An 18,016-nucleotide genomic window follows, 5' to 3' on the forward strand; every position below is an offset into this window, starting at 1 on the left:
AAACCGATAAACGCCACTTTAAAAAAAATTCAAAAAAGCCGGTTTTGTCCACTTTCAAGGCATCGCGAGTTCACGTTTTACTGCAGAAGCCGACAAGCGCCCTTGTTGTTTTTGAACAGAAGCCGATAAGTCCATTTTAGCGAATCAGCGCGCTGTATTCAGGTCAGGTGACAAGGCTACTTTCACTTTGAAAAGACGTGCTAGCTGAGAGGAGTTTCGTCAAAGCTGACTAAAAGTGATCGAGGATGGATAATTTCGACAAACTTGATGAACCTGTGATATCTTCTTCAGGGCGAAAGAGAAAAATAAAAGCTAAAACGTTTTCACGGAAGCTTGTAAAAGCAGCGCGTTACAATAGTGAGGGAAAAGCTCCGTGTATTGCGTGTAATCACATCCATACAGTTTATGATCACAACAACAACAACGTTTGTCAGGCATCAACATTGTCATCTGAGGAGATTACAAAGATTAAACGAGTGTTTTTTTAAACTCTAAAACATGAAATGTGGAGTTATCTCCTTTTGCCAAAAAACGACTGTTGGCGTTATCGGCTTTTGCTATAAAACAAACTTTTAATATGTAAAAAAACATTTTTACTTAAACAAATACTTAAACTGTATTTGTTTAAGTTAGTATTACTTAATCAAAACAACCCTACTGCAGTTTGATTGATATTACTTAGAATGCGCAATAAAAAAAACGTGATTTCTGGTTATCAGTTTTTGCAAATGAACTTTTCATATATATTTAATTATATTTAATATACACACCAGGACTGGAAATGGGGGGGGGGCGTTTTATTTCCAAATGGTTAGGTTTATTTGGAAATTAAAGTGATTTCTATATTTTATCCATTTAAAAGACTACGAAAGCGATCCCAGTTCTGCGCATAAACCTAGCGCGATATATTTGTGTCTATGGTTAGCTGCGCAATGCCGTCTTTTGTGATTGGCCCTAATACCTGCAGACTGCAACCAATAGAAATGCTTCTCTATCAGTGCGCGTGCTGCTCCTCACAGCACAGATCGTGAAAGCAGACTGCAGTTTGTCATTCATTGTAACAAACAAAGTGTAGAGACAATGTAAATAATAGATTCAGTGTGCAGTGTAGGGAGCTTCATAATAATTAAAATGGAAAATTTGTGAGATTCCGATGAACTAAGACAAGTGACAGCTTTTAAATGATTATAAAGGGAGTTTGCAAATGTGAAATTGAACTTACAACAGTTTTATACATTTATAATTTTATACATAAGTTAATATTAAGTGACTTACATTTTAGGAACACTGTTGTCTGATTGTGCTCTATTTTGTCAACGAAAATAGTTCCAAACAAAGTCACAGCCGATCCACTGCGCATGTCCAAGCAAACACAGCGGTGTTTCGTTTATGAATGAATCTGCGTTTTTGAACAAATCTAGTGAGTCAATGATTCAATGACCCATTCATAAAGAGAGTCACTTGCTTCGTTCCTAAATGAATCAGCCGTTTGAACGAATCGATTGAATGAATGATTCAGTGACAAAGACAGTGACTTGCTGCCACCTACTGGCGGTTTCAGTTTTATTTTTAAGTATAAATTGAGTCATTTAAATTGTTTAATATTTCTTAATTTCATAACATTGTTATTATGAAATGCATTAATGCCACCTCCTAGTCTTGTCAAAAAGTCTGTAAATATTCCTTAATGCCACATTTGTGCTTATCTTTGCTGTGCAAAGATGAATTGTTGATGCTGATTTCATTTGACTAGTAACTTATTCTTCCTGATTTTATCTTATTATTTTAATTGAATTTATTGTTTAATTAAAATTTTCGATAAAAGTTTATAAATCAAATTTTTTTGGCACAAAAGATGACATACAATTAATAAAGTTAGAGGCATTAGAAAGGTTAAAAAAAACCTTTAAGGAGTCAAATATTGCCTTATATTAGGAAGGTTAATTTCTGTCATTGATCAGAAGGTGCTCCTAATTTTTATTTATTTATTTATTTTTTTAAGTAGGAGCACAAGTGCTCCTGAAAAGAAATGCAAGCGTAGAGCCCTTAAGAATGTAATGTTACCTTTTAAAAACTAACTGCAAACGTTTATGCAAAGTATAAACTATTAAATATAATCTACAAATCACGCAATAGCCTACTGTACCACTACATAAGAAGTGTTTAACAGCTAAACAGGCCAATTAGACAATTACTAATCATTCTGATTTTTTATTAAATCATTCTTTCATTTCACTAATCAATCTTTTTTTTTATTTTATAAATAAATGTAAACAAAATAATTAAATATAAATAAATAAATTAATATCTTTACTTTCAATAATAATTCTCAACTATCATTGTTACAATTATTTTGTTTAAATCAGCTAAAATAAAGGTAGCACAAAAGTATCATACATTTTAATTGAAATCACTTTTTGCAATAAAGTGATGAAAATAAGATTTTTTTTTAATACATTAAGAATTTTTTTATTCTAAAGAAAAAGCAGTATGTAATGAAGAATAAATTGTGGAAGAAATTAATATTGTTTAAAAGTTATGAAAATATTGCAACAAAAAAGGGCTCAAAAATAGGCTTCATTTTTAATTTGCAAAAAAACAACAACTAAATCTTATTTCTTTCTTTTGATTTTAATATAGCCTGGAAATGTTCTTGACATGTTTTATGAAATTCACACATTTCCTCTTGCTTTATTTCTTTCTCATCTACACAAAGCTTTGACAATGTCCATAATAACACTTTATTATCCAAAATACAGTCCTCTAAATTGCAGCTGTGCTTTTAGAGATGTGGACGCACTGAATAAAGAAGCATGTGATTATCCAATTATGATAATACTCATATGTAGTGCGTATTTTTCAAGTACACAAGCTGGTCTTATCAGAGAAGAGCAGTGTGACCTAGTTTTAAAGCTCACTGCTGATGGTGTGTGTGTGTGTGTGTGTGTATAGGAAGGTATTGTGTATCTGAGATGCTGTTACTCTGAGAGGTGTGTGTGTGTGTGTGTGTGTTATATCTCTAGAGACAGCTTTGGGCTCATCTGTCCTGCAATAAGACACTACACAGACCTCCCAAAAGAGTCCGGACCCATCTGGAGCATCTTAGAAGTACACATGACACACAAATTCATTGAGATGTTCAGCTGGGGGTCCCACTATCTGCAGGACTCTAACCGCAGTCTGTTTTCAAGAGAATAACTGTCAATCAACACGCCACCGGTTGCCGTGGCAACAGAAATTTGACCCCACCCCCCTGAGTGATGAGGAGCTTGTGGGTAAAACGAGAAGAGCAGAGATAAAGAGAGAGAGAGAGAGAGAGCGAGAGACACTCACGATCTGTGGATGCTGCAGTTGTAGAAGGTGAAATCCACACTAGCAAATTTCTGCCCCGTTTCCCTCGATTTCAGATACAGCTTCACCACATGAGTGTCTCCTTCAGAGGGACAAATAAAAGAGAAAAGAGGTTAGTCAGATCTCTGCCTCTTGATGAAGAACAGCAGAATCAGCTGCTATATAAACACTCGTGTATAAGGAGTCTTTCCACTTAACTGTGGTAAAATCACTGAACTCTCCAGTGGCTTGTTGCTTTTTGAACATCACAAACAATGTAGTGCATTAGTGCGCTTGTGCATTAATATAGTATTGTTTAGACACAGGCTTGTGTTTTCTGCATAACAAGGTTTTGAGTTTAATCAAGTCTACAGCTGCATCCCAATTCACATCGTTCGATTCATTACATTAAAATATATTGTTTTTAGATTCATACATTTAAGAAGTGCCATTGTGCAAATAGCCCAACATTCATCACCAACTAAAATTTTTAATCAGTTACTTTAGTGTTATTGAGATACTATTATTGCTTGTTTTTATATTTTGAATTAGTTTTTATTTTTATATCCTCCATTTTCATTTTAGTTAACGTTTTAGTAATTTTTTTTGTGTTTTTGTATTTAATTATTATTATTTTTTATTGTTATGTCTATATAGTTTTTATAATTTTTTTATTTCAGTTTTAGTTTTAGTTCTTTTTCTCACTAAATGAGAAATGATGCTCTGGAAACTAGCCAAAATAAAAGTTTTTTTGTAAATAATTTTATGAATTTAATTTAATTTTATAGCAGTTAATATTTATTTAATTTCAAGTAATTAAAACATTGTTTTATGGTTTTTAATTTTAATTTACTATAATAACCCTGCTGTTCAATACCCAGGCACCTTCAGCTTACTATTTTTGTACTAACATACTGATTCAGGACTAGAAATTTTAAATAACGGAAATGTTGCCATTCTGATTTCACTTAATTTTTTCTTTTCTTATTTTTTTCTTTTAAAAAGTTCCCTTTTGTGCTGATTCTCAAGCTCAGACAATTAAAAAAGCATCAAACAATCAAATAGCAAACAGCTTTGATGCAGCATTTCAATTATGTAGACATATTCAGCAACAGAATGCATATTTTCCAGAACCATTAATGCAATCAAACATTACAAAAACCACTCAGTTTCAGTATTTTTCCTTAATGCAACCGGATCTTGAATAAGAGCTGCTTCTAAATCTCCAATCCTATCTGGGACACAATAATCCCTCAAACTATACAGGACAGATATGATGACGATCTGAAAACAAAACCACTGACTGAATCTGTGGAACAGACTGATGGTGTTATATAATAATCATCATATACTGATGTTACTCATGATCTTCAAGACTCTTGGTTGTAATGGCTTCTGCTGCAATGCTTCTAGTGAGTGCTAGTGTGTATGATCTAGCAGTGTGTGTTTACGGACTCTGCTGGCGTGTGATGGGGACGAGCTCTTTGGCTGACGGCGAGAGGCAGTAGATCTGCGATCCGTGTATTGTTCCTTCAGTCTCGGTGTAATCCTCGAAGGAACAGTCCACCCCTGCGGAAAGATCCGGGACGTTGCGGGCCTGCAGGACCAGCTGGCAGACCGATGGAGAAAACAGACAAAGTGAAAACGCTTGGCCCACGTCCCCATAATTCATCTGCTTGTTTTTAAAATACACTCTACACGACATCTGCTGCTCCATATTGCTGCGTGTCTGCTAGCGCTCCATATAGTGTACCACTCCTCAACATCTATGGAGAGGTGACAGATACGCAGTGCTGTGCATGTTATCTCTGCTCTAATTCACACACACACACACACACACACACACTGCAACCAATCAGTGAGGTCACAATACCTGTGGATTGAGCAGAAAACTACTAGGCCGTGACATCTGTGGCACAGAGGTCCCTGCAATTGCCATGGCAACAGTCTGGCTAATCATACTGTTGCCCTCAGCTTCCTGCTCCTCGGTACCTGGACCACCAGGACGACCCCACTGATTATGGGATTCTGTGATGGTAAAAGAAAGGTTAAAACGGCTAAAGAAAGTGTTGTTGGTGAATGTTGTTATTACATGACATATTTACAATACAGCATGAGCCGGATACAAAAATCTATTAACATACCGGTGAAATCATGGAGCTGGGGAAGGGTTTCCATCACAATGCCTATGAGTGGTAGGTAGAGCAGGGCAACTCATAGGCATTGTGATGGAAACCCTTCCCCAGCTCCATGATTTCACCGGTATGTTAATAGATTTTTGTATCCGGCTCATGCTGTATTGTAAATATGTCATGTAATAACAACATTCACCAACAACACTTTCTTTAGACGTTTTAACCTTTCTTTTACCATCACAGAATCCCATAATCAGTGGGGTCGTCCTGGTGGTCCAGGTACCGAGGAGCAGGAAGCTGAGGGCAACAGTATGATTAGCCAGACTGTTGCCATGGCAATTGCAGGGACCTCTGTGCCACAGATGTCACGGCCTAGTAGTTTTCTGCTCAATCCACAGGTATTGTGACCTCACTGTTTGGATGCATTGTGTATTTATTTATTTATTTATTTTTACTTTTACTTTCTTCTATCAACTAATATAAGTTATTTTATTATTATTATTATTTTACATGTATATACATTGCTATATTACATTACATACATATACATTTATGGTAGTTTTTTTCCCACCCAAAACATAAACACTTTTTAATCTCTGAGGGTATTTTTAAGTAAATATTTTAGAATATTTTATATCTGACAAGAAAGTTTTTAAATCCATGCAGTAGAGGGACAGTAATGGCACTCTTCGCATTTAAAGTAAAGCCAGTTTTTTTGTTGTTTTTTTTTGTGCACATCCTTTTTATTTTTGATGATACCTATTGGTCTTTATAATTCTTTTGCACTTTAATCCGTGTAAAACTTTTAACTTTATAAATTTTTTGTGTATTGCTTTATTGTATTTAAATGTTCAGTTATTTTTGTTATAAGAAAAAAGTTATTAAACCTGTTATACTGTATTATGACAACACTTTTTTGCAACTAAATTTCAATATCGTGATAATACCGTATACCGTGATTAACATCAATTAATCGCAACATGAAAATTTGATTGCGCAGTGGATGAGGATTCGATTAGAACCACAAACATGCATAAAAAGTTTTTAAAAACTACAAACATGGTGGATATTATGGACAGGTAGAGAAAGGGGTTTGAGTGATAAATAATCAATGTCTAACCTGTTGAAAAAATATTTATTTAATGTTATCTGCGTTATATTTCATCTGCAGCAACACTGTGAACTTTTATAATGATACGTTTGGTCATTAACTTTTACACGCATCGTTATGCAAACACAAGAGCAGAGTTCTCGGCACGATAGACCCACGACTGGCAGATCAGCGTGCCTCTTATTTCTCTCCAATACGGTAGGAAATTAAATCAATTGAAATATGGATAATGATAACTTTGACAAGATTGACGGTGCAGTTTAAACGGTGACAGGATGCATGTAACGAAGCAACAGAGCATCTGTTAAAGTCGTAATAATAACGAAGTAGTATGTCCCAAAGCTTGCCTACTATTCTGCTAAATACTCAAAAGTATGTACTTTTTCTTTACAAAAAAGTACATACTTTTAGAGCATAGTATAAGTAGGCAAATTGGGATGCAGCAATTAGGTTATTTGCAATGTTTTAAGGAAGTGGGCGGTCCCTATTTGTCATCACCATGGTAACAGTGACTTCTCTGATTGGTTCAGTTCTTTACTGGGAATTTGAAACTAAATATGTTTTAATGATGCTGAAATCACAAACTTCTACAGACGCATATAATCATCACTGTGACCTCAGTGTTCAGCCTTACAAGTTTATGATATTGTTAAAAATAATTATCTCACTATGGAGAAAATAAAAGGGGTTTTTACATCTGGAAGCTGACTTTTGCGCTCCTCTGGCATTTACTGTAGATGTAACATGGGAAAACCATTTAAACTGCTTGCAAAACTGCTGCTTTGTGGGTAAAAGTGTGGTAAACTTGTGGCACAGGACTATTTGCTACTAATGTTTGCCAGGAGGTGTTGAGTGTTTGCTGGAATGCGAGCCGAGCGCTCAGACATGAACACACAGACTTCACCGATCCCTGAAGGGCAAACGCAGACATCTAAAGATAAAGCTGACATCTCAATCTTCAGGGACTACAGCTGCACGTGACGGTTATTGCAGAAGAGAGGGGGAAAACCATTTAAACTGCTTGCAAAACTGCTGCTTTGTGGGTAAAAGTGTGGTAAACTTGTGGCACAGGACTATTTGCTGCTAATGTTTGCCAGGAGGTGTTGAGTGTTTGCTGGAATGCGAGCCGAGCGCTCAGACATGAACACACAGACTTCAGCGATCCCTGAAGGGCAAACGCAGACATCTAAAGATAAAGCTGACATCTCAATCTTCAGGGACTACAGCTGAACGTGACGGTTATTGCAGAAGAGAGGACGATGGGAGTCTTTTTTGGCTTTTAATTATTTTTTAAGCACAGTTCAGTTCTGAGATCCTGCTAATGTTTCTCCCGTGAGTGAGATCAGAGAAGCCTCAATGACCCGTTTATGTGAATCATAATGAATATTTCTACAACGTCTTTATTCTGTAGCCTGAGGAAGCGTTTGATGAACTGATGTGACAAAACACGGTAGATGGTGGTAAACCACATGCAAACACACAGATGCTCAGAAAACAAGCCCAGGGTGACAAATCAAGAGTTTTAACCCTCTAAAGCCGGACACGTGAAATAATAGTTCAATTTTTTTATTTGCATTTTTTTTTTTTTTTTTGGAAGAGTTTATTAAACTTTAAATGATTGTAGTTATTTATTTGCTCATTTAATTATTATTACTACTTTTATTATTTTTTTAGCATCACATCTGACCCATCTGATTCATAGATAATCAAGTAAAACTAAGCTGCTTCAGTGTTCATCTGGAAATATTACTAACAATATCAAACATATTTACTTGATAAAAATCTGTAAAGATTTGGCAGCAAAAAGACATGAAGCACCAGCTGAAGGAGGACTGTAGTACATTTAACTTGCTTAAGTTTAAACTATCACTCCGACGACAGAAGGCATGCAGTGGATTGTGTGCAACAGGTTTAACAGTAAAGTTTTGATCATGTTGGTCATTTAGAGGCCTTAGAAATGTGTATATCAAATATGATACAGCAGGCTTATATTCAACTTATTCACATCTGTCAAATTATATCCAAAGTTAAGACTGGTTAAAGGAAATGTGTGTTATGAAGATATCTGTACGTGTGTGTGTGTGTGTGTTTGCTTACATGTTGTGAAGGACACACCAGCCGCAGTTCAATCTGAGAAACACTGCAGTCATACAGCACATCTGCGGCCAAATCAAGAGACGCTGCAAGCCAGAGACAAGCGCTGGAGTGTGAGAAACATGCTTGCTGCTGTCTGTGTGTGTGTACATGTGTGTGCGTGTGCATATGGAAAGCACAGAATCAGCTTATCACACGCTGCGCCATCTGACAGTTACCACGGAGATCAGCGTTTGATTGACAGGAACCCTGAAGTCCTCCTGCTGAAAAAAGAACAGAAAAAACAGTAAAGAACGAGTGAAACAAAGAAAGATAAAACTATGAAAATACAACAATTAAAAAAAAACTGTTGAATGAAAACATGAAGTAAAATATTGAAGTAAAACTTGAAGTAAAAAATAGTGAAATAGTGAAAGAGTGTGAAATAAAAGAAACTAAACTATGAAAGTACAAAAATGTATGAACAAAAACAAAGAATGAAATGAAACAACAAAAAGGAAAGAAAGAATGGAAGTACAAAGTGCAAAAAGCATAAAGAAGAATGTGAACAAAAAGTTTCTAGAAAATTATATAGAAACGAATACAAAAAAAAAATCAATGAAAGAAAGAACTAAAATGTAAAAAAAATAAAAAGAACAACTTTCAGATGGCAAAAAATTAGTGAAAAAAAGAGTCCAATAATGAATAAAAAAATTTATTAAATTAAAGTACAAAAACATGAAAAAGTCAGAACAAAGTATGAAAAAGAAAGAGGATGAATGAAAGTATAAAATAAAAACCAAAAGCATAAAAAATTAAATGAAAAAAAATTGAACAAATGAAAGTATGTATGAATTTAAGTGTGAGAGAAAACCAACTGGCAAAGACCAAGTTCATCAGTTCATGTGTGTCGGATGATAATAACTATATCAAGTTACATCTGAAGGCAAATATAAACTCAGAATGCATGATGGGAAAGACCAGCCTATAAATCCACCCTAACAACAACACACACACACACACAGTAAGTCAGTCAGGTGTGAGTGGTCATTCACTGAGGACTATCAGTTTACAGAGTGAGGAACAGTGATGGAGGGATGAAGACGAGCAGAGAGGAAGAACAGATGGTGAGGATGACGGGGTCAGGTGTGTGTGTGTGTGTGTGTGTGTGTGTGTGTGTTTAGGGCACAGGAGCTGCTCTGTGAAACAAGTTGACCATATGCAGCCTGTTAGTGTGTGTGAAAATATACAGCGTAAAAGAACAAAGAAAATGAACATGCAATAAATGCCAACACCTCTTGATGCAAGTTCAATATTAATTTGTCATTTTAATACACGTTGAAACCCATCATGTAACACACACACGCTCGTGAGCAGCCGCCAGCGCCGTTCATCTGATATTCAGCGTGTTAAACTGCAGCCTGCAGCCAAAACAGACACAAATGAATTCAAGATAAATGACACACACACACACACACACAAACAACACCTGATAATAGAGCGAGTCAAAACACACACATTCTGAGAGATGAGGGAAAACTCAGAGCCTCAGGCATCAAACGTCAATCAAATATGTGACACGATGATGATGTGTGTAACATGAACAACACACACACACACACACATCTCTACATCTCAGACAAAACAAACTCCGTTATCAGGTGATGTGCGAAATTATTGTGTTGGAGTAAAAACACAAACTTTCACAGTCAAAGGTTTTCATCATAAAACATACAAAACATAATATATGTTTTTGGAAATAAATATGAATAAATACATGCACACACACACTACCGTTCAAAAGCTTGAGCTTTTTTTAAACACTTATTCATCAAGGATACATTTAAATGATCAAAAGTGACAGTAAAGACATTTATAATGTTACAAAAAAATTATATTTCAAATAAATGCTGTTCTTTTGAACTTTCTATTCATCTGTGAATCTTGAAAAATAAAATGTATCACAGTTTCCACAAAAAATATTGTGCAGCACAACTGTTTTCAGCATTGATAATAATCAGAAATGTTTCATGAGCAGCAAATCAGCATATTAGAATGATTTCTGAAGATCATGTGACACTGAAGACTGGAGTAATGATGCTGGAAATTAATTTACATTTTGAATTAATTACATTTTAACATATATTCACATAGAAAACAGCTGTTTTAAATTGTAATAATATTTCACAGTATTACTGCCTTTACTGTAATTTTGATCAAGTAAATGCAGCCGTGGAGGGCAGAAGAGTCTTCTTTAAAATAAATAATAAGTAAATACATACATACCGTACATCTTATTAATCGCAAATTTTGAATGTAGTGTATATTTTGCTATAAACATGAACAAAAATATTTTGTTTTTATAGAAAATGACTATAAAATTGATAGCTTTATACTGTAATGTGGCTTTTTATTCAACTACGATTTGCAATTCTTTATGGGAGGAAGAAGTTTGTTCCGTCACAAAGGAATTAAAAATCTAAATGATAAATTATAATGATTTTTCTTTTTTTTTTTGATTGGTTTAATTGGTCCATTTAAACTAACATTGATCCAGTGTGAAAGCTAAAGCATGTGTTCATACTAGATGTGTGCTGTGTGAACGGCCCTAATGCAGAAATGAGAGAAAACTTTCTCTCTCTCTTCCATTACTGTCAATGTGTTTTAGTAAAAACATCTCAACCAATCAAGAGGCTTTTAATACAGCCTCTACACACACACGATCAATACTGAACCACCCACACACACACACACTCACAGACACACACACACACACACTCACAGACACACACACACACAGACACACACACACACACACACACCAATACATTGTATGGGTCAAAATTATCAATTTTTGCCAAAAATCATTAGGATATTAAAGGGTTAGTTCACCCAAAAATGAAAATTAGAAATTTTACTCACCCTCGAGGCATCCTAGGTGCATATGACTTTCTTCTTTCAAACGAATCCAATCTTTTAATTTTTATATTAAAAATTGTCCTGGCTCTTCAAAGCGTTATCATTGTAGTGGACGGGTGTTTCTGTTCAACAGTCCAAAACACGTCAAATAAAGCGTGTGGGCGGATGACGCAGGACGTATGCGTCGCGCGCCTCTGAGGTATGCTAGCCTCACGAGTTTGTTTACAGGAGCAGAGGAAGCAAAGTTTCCTTACTTTAGCAAAGGAAAAATTACGTTTGAAATATGGATATTTTTCTTACAAAACCGCATGGATTCGCAACAGGAGGCCTTTATTCCCGCCCCGGAGCTGTGTGAGGCACGTTTTATTATGGATGCACGCGCTTTATTTGACGTGTTTTGGACTGTTCAACAGAAACACCCGTCCACTGCAATGATAACGCTTGGAAGAGCCAGGACAATTTTTAATATAACTCTGATTGGATTTGTGTGAAAGAAGAAAGTCATATGCACCTAGGATGCCTCGAGGGTGAGTAAAACACAGGCTAATTTTCATTTTTGGGTGAACTAACCCTTTAAGTAAAGATCATGTTCCATAAAAATAGTTTGTAAATTTCCTACCGTAAATATATAAAAACTTAATTTATGGAGAGCTTATTTATTCAGATGATGTATAAATCTCAATTTAAAAAAATTGACCCTTATGACAGGTTTTGTGCTCCAGGGTCACATATGTAAATGTGGGCGGTCACATGTTAATGGTGATGTCATCACCATGGCGACAGGTTGTTTTTGTGTGTAGTTTAAGCTGCTGTGACTGAGGAGGGAGTTTAGAGTTTGATATCCGCTCGAGTATCATCCAGATGTGTCTATCATCTGGTTTCATCTGGAGAGCATCCTTTCGCCCGGGGCCGAGGCGAGAGGAGACAGGCTATCAAACACTTTTTAATTAAGTGCTGGAGAACAAGGGGCCAATGCTAAATTACTCTGTCAGGGCTTTAAATGGAGCTTGTGCTTTTGCCGAGCAGCGCCTCAGACTCTCAGCCAGCCGTTTTCATTAACCTGCGAAGAAAAGTGAAGGAACGGGAAAAATAGAAACTGACACAACACAAAGAGACAGGGAACAGAGAACGACTTCTTGTATTTTGCAGGCATATTCTTATGGGAGACAGCATTATATTTGTCACTGTTGTCTCAAATGCACACATAAAATGTCAAAATCATTAAAAAAGTCCTTTAAAGTGGCAGTGTGATATTTCTGCTTTACTAGCATCACCTAACAGAAGTGCAGAAATTAGTTTCTCATCTCAAACACACCCTCCGTCTCTCATTGGTCAGTTAAACTGATAGCCCCGCCCCAAACTCACATGATTAACCAATGAGAATTTAGAGTCAGCTTTATAATCATTTCACAGAACGTGAGACAAACATGGAAAAGTAAGAGCACAGCAACACATGATTATATATTACACCAAAGCATATTAACATCAAACATCACACTTCATATAATATCATAATATCATGAGTTTGTGATAATTATTATTGATTGTGTGTCTAGCAGTGATGTTTTATCTGGATTCAGGAGTGAATGTTCAACAGCAGATCGATGGAGTCTCATGTGACATATAGAGCAGAGATGTGTGTGTGTGTGTGTGTGTGTGTTAATATACTAACACATCAATAATCAGATCAGATGACACTGTAATGTACATCATCTCATTGATCTCTCACTGTATGTCCTACATGTGTGTGAGAGACTAAAATAACTTTAAACTCTATAACACACACTCATGGGTGACTATTTCGCGTGTCAAACAATTGAGCTGGTATTACAATCACCTCATGATCTGATAAACATCAGGATGCATCATGATTCAAAACTGCAACGCATGATTCTATCATAATTGCATCAAGACTGAACTACATCTCACTGCACAACAGAAAGTCCCTACAAGCACAGAACAGCTTTGCTGTTTAACCCTCCTTCTGTGTTCAGGTCAATTTGACCAACATTTCTTGAAATGTTGTGACTTTATCCTGATGTAGTGTCATGAATGTACAACAGTTCAATGTGTTTTGGAAAGGCTGAGCACATTTTGGTGACTAAGACTAAGACCCACTGGTTTCCATGAAACTCGTCAAAACTCAACACCAAAACACTTTATAATAAGGTATTTAACATTAGTTAATGCATTAACTAACAATGAGAAAAACATGTTAAGAGTGTCTATTAATCTTTGATAACATTTGTTCATAAAAATAAGTTCACTGTCAGTTCTTATTTGTTCAGGTCCATTAAATAATATTAATAGATATAAAAAAAAACTTGACCCTCTAACACTAGCGTGCTCTATTCTTTTTCTATTCTATCTACTTGTTTTCTTTTTATTTATTATTAAAAAAAATAATAACTTGACCCTCTAACACTAGCGTTTTCTATTCTTTTTCTATGCTATCTTCTTGCTTTCTTTTTATTTATTATTAAAATAATAACTTGACCCTCTAACACTAGCGTGCTCTATTCTTTTTCTATTCAATCTACTTTTCAATATTTTTATTTGTTATAAAAAACCCTTGTTAAGTGTACTGCATTAGATTAACTGAGACTTGTCACAACACTTACACAGTATTGCTCGTTTGATGTTTGTTTGCTTCTATTGTCTTCATTTGTAAGTTGCTTTGGATAAAAGCTTCTACTAAATGATTAAATGTAAATTTTGATTTTTTTATAATATATTTGTAAATGCTGAAACTTACATCAACTGCTATTAAATATCTAATTAACTACAATTAAATATTAAATCATGCTTTATGCTAACTACTAACATAGTTGACTGATGTCAGCAAAGAAAAAAAACTTAATTGCTTTGCGACTGAAGAAAGAAAGAAAGAAAGACATGAACATCTTGGATGACATGGGGGTGAGTAATGACATCATTATAGTTTCAATGACATTATTTTCAATTGGAGATTAAGCACTTTTTGCCATTAATTGCAATACCGTATTGAAAATCCAGCTCATGTGTAATTAAAGGCAGCGCTGTGAAGCGTGTGAGGTCCGTGTGCTCACCTGTCTGTCGGTGAGTGTGTAGATGAACTGCAGGTCTGGGCTGAACAGTGTGTCCCGCAGCACCGGACTGCCCTCGCTCACCGGGACGCTCTCGTACAGCAGCGCCGCCCGGGACGGACTCACCGAATTAACCAGAATCTGACAAAACACAAGCCACAGCAAGACCATTAACATCTCATTAATATCCCATAATACCAGACCAAACGCTTTCATCATGTGAAAACACAGACATCATTACAGTAATGCTCTCAGAGCGTCAGCACAACAAACACTGCGAATATAATCATCTGTGTCTGCGAGCGGATGAGAGCGTTTCCATCCCTACATCGCACGAATACAAGAGGATTAGATACATTAGCCGCTCATTGAATCCTACAGTGAAGACAGATGCATTCATACAGGCTTACTGCTCCAGTCACACACAATCCACTTATAAACACACCTCGCTTCACATACTGTCTGACTGCAACTGATCTGAACGTCTTCACAAAGGTCAACGGAAATCACTGCTCTCCATGAAATGTCAAAGTATTTCCATTATTAATCATTATGATTCCTTCAAACTGCAAACTCTGTGCTAACGAACCAATTAGCACTCTTGACTTTTACAAGCAGAGACAGGAATGAAAGAACATTTAGCACAAAAAAAAACAAGAAATATAGACCACAAACTTTAGTTAAAGGGATCTTTAAAGGTGACATATCATGAAAATCTGACTTTTCCAGGTTTTAAGTGCTATAATCAGGTCCCCGGTGCATCTACCAACCAAGGAAACGTGAACAATATTAACCCAATCACTTTGTTTAGGCAAGCCTTTTTCTGCAAGCGTCTGAGAAAACGAGCGCGTCAGATTTCGCTCCCTTGGTGACGTGGCAAAGATCCCAAAGGGATCTCATTATAATATTACCACCGCATTAACTGACGGTGACGCGGTAATCGCTCTGCTGCGAACGCACGCTTCTGTGATATGAGGATAGAGTATCTGTAATGCACTGAGCTTTGTTAATATAGCAACATTTCATCTCAAACCACATAAAATCACTTACACACACACTGAGCATACATGAATGAGCAATACACACATCCAATTGAGTTTTATTGCCATTACAGAGCCAATGCAAGGAAGATATTAAAATAAGCCGCCTGGGATCATGCTGCAACACACCAGTGTTATTTTAGTGTCTTTGAGATTCTATAGTAGTTTTTAATTAATATTTTGAATCAGTTTTTATTTTTATATTTTCAATTTTCATTTTAGTAACAGTTTAGGGTTTGTTCTTTAAATATGTCTATGTAGTTTAATTGTTTTTATTTTTAATTTTTCCATCTTCATTTTAATTTTAGTAAATGTTTTTGAATTTTTTTTTCTGTAAATACGTCTATATAGTTTATTTGAATTAGATTTTTAACATTTTTCTATTTTCTATTTTAGTAAAAGTTTTAGTATTTTTGTTGTTTTTATTCTTTAAATACATCTATACAGTTTTAGTATTTTTGTTGTTTTTCTTTACGTACATCTATATAGTTTGTTTTTCTTTAAATACCTCTAAATAGTTTTTATTATTTTAGTAATACATGCTAATTATTAAATGTTTACTACAAGTTAAACTGAGAAATGCTACCTTGGCAACTACCTGAAATAAAATAAGTTTAAGGTTACTTAAGATTTGATTTTATTTCAGTTAAAGATTATTTTATTTCAAATAATGGAATTTTTTATTGTTTTTAATTTTAGTTAACTATAATAACTATGCAACACGCAACACAAGAAAATGACAATAACCTTGTTATTAAATACATACAATAAATACAATATAACTCAAACAATTCAAAATTATGATTTGATTAATAATTCAAGACTTCTTTAAAACCAAAAACATCAAGGCATCAAGTGCTGTTAGAAAATGTGCCGAAATATCTAAACAATATTTGTTTTTTCATCTGGAAGATCTAACCTTGATCGAGATAAGATGATTTCAAACTCTGCTGTGAGACATGTTTCATGTGTTTATATGCATAAGAGAGAATATCTGATGGTTTCCAGATGATGCTCACTTTCACAGACGTGACACTGACGGATCTGTGCTTACCAGGACTACAGGAAGTCAAATAAACACAAGACAGGAAGAGAAACACACCAGTATCTGCTCTAGACGTGAATTCATGAGAGCGCCACAGACTTCTTATGAACTAAAACCATAAAAAACTTTTTTTTCACTTCTTGAAATAGAATGAACATTAACTGAAATAAAATATTTAAAATAACCTTATAATTCAGGTAGTTGCAAAAGAAAACATTTCTCATTTTAATGTAAGTTAAAGTACTAAAATTATATTTTTTTAAAAATGATATTAAACTTAATAAGAACCTTATAGACATATACAAAATTAGGGGGGGGAATGTATGAAAAAAGGACAAACACAACTTAAATGAAAGCAGAAAATGAAATATAAAATATTAACAAAAACTATAACTGTATATCAATGATACTGAAATAACTGTTAGAGGCAAAGGTCAGTGTTTTTCCAGCTGGTGTCGTGCGTTTAGGCTCCTGACAGTCACACAGGTTATTGATTTTAGGGTTCAAACCACAAGTGCATGAGAAGAGGAGTTGCTTTTCTTCCAGATGCAGCTCTTTTGTGTCGGTCTGAACCGGGTGAGGATAACTACATCACCTATTTCAGATGAACGCTCTTCTAAACATCACATAGATCAGTGAACTGTGGGTCTGGCAGTCGGTTCTTAAATGAGCAACTCTTGGCTATAAAAACATGCAAAGTGCACCAGACTTGAGGCCTGAACTCATTTGGCGCTGGTGAACTAATGTGAGGTGTCTTGACTGCATCTGATGTTGGTGTGGTGATACTAATGGCTGTATTTGTGAGCACGGCTGTGATTTCTGAGCAGAGGCTGCTGATTTCACTCTCTTCACTCACACTGTGATGCTGCTGATGCTGTTTCATGTTTCACAGTGACTGCAGACATCACGCGATTCACTTTAAACATGCGCAGACTATATTTAACACACGTTCAGCAGCACACAAACTCTCATGAAATATTAATCAGACTAGAACAGAAACAAAAACACACGCAAAGCCAAACTATCTGTGAACGACTCATTTACACAGTCTAGTGCTGCTGCGTGATACACACACACACACACACACACAGTAAACAATGTAGAAATACTGTGGGGAATGCAGTAAACACACACACCCAGCACACACATATCAGACACCTACCAGAGACACAAATAACACAAACACAGGAAGAGTGAGTGTGTGTGTGTGTGTGTAGATGTAAGTGTGTGTGTGTGTGTGTAGATGTAAGTGTGTGTGTGTGTGTGTGTGTGTCTGTGCGTGTGTGTGTTTTTGTGAT

The 18,016-nt window shown here is 35.5% G+C and overlaps 1 protein-coding gene across 1 annotated transcript in view; it reads right to left on the reverse strand.

Moving 5' to 3' along the window:
* Positions 1-18,016, reverse strand: part of LOC107752862 (plexin-A1-like) — a gene marked incomplete at its 3' end in the record, with an annotated part of 78,658 nt that overhangs the window by 14,788 nt on the left and 45,854 nt on the right. Inside the window, exons 4-9 of the mRNA XM_016568933.1 lie at positions 14,603-14,774; positions 8,868-8,933; positions 8,674-8,756; positions 5,204-5,344; positions 4,786-5,059; positions 3,334-3,433 (exon numbers count right to left, since the gene is read on the reverse strand). Coding sequence (XP_016424419.1) covers positions 3,334-3,433; positions 4,786-5,059; positions 5,204-5,344; positions 8,674-8,756; positions 8,868-8,933; positions 14,603-14,774 — 836 coding nt within the window. The remainder of the gene's footprint in view (positions 1-3,333; positions 3,434-4,785; positions 5,060-5,203; positions 5,345-8,673; positions 8,757-8,867; positions 8,934-14,602; positions 14,775-18,016) is intronic.

The sequence above is a fragment of the Sinocyclocheilus rhinocerous genome, unplaced genomic scaffold (genome assembly GCF_001515625.1).
Source record: "Sinocyclocheilus rhinocerous isolate Xijiao unplaced genomic scaffold, SAMN03320098_v1.1 scaffold291, whole genome shotgun sequence".
Classification (NCBI taxonomy): Eukaryota; Metazoa; Chordata; class Actinopteri; order Cypriniformes; family Cyprinidae; genus Sinocyclocheilus; species Sinocyclocheilus rhinocerous.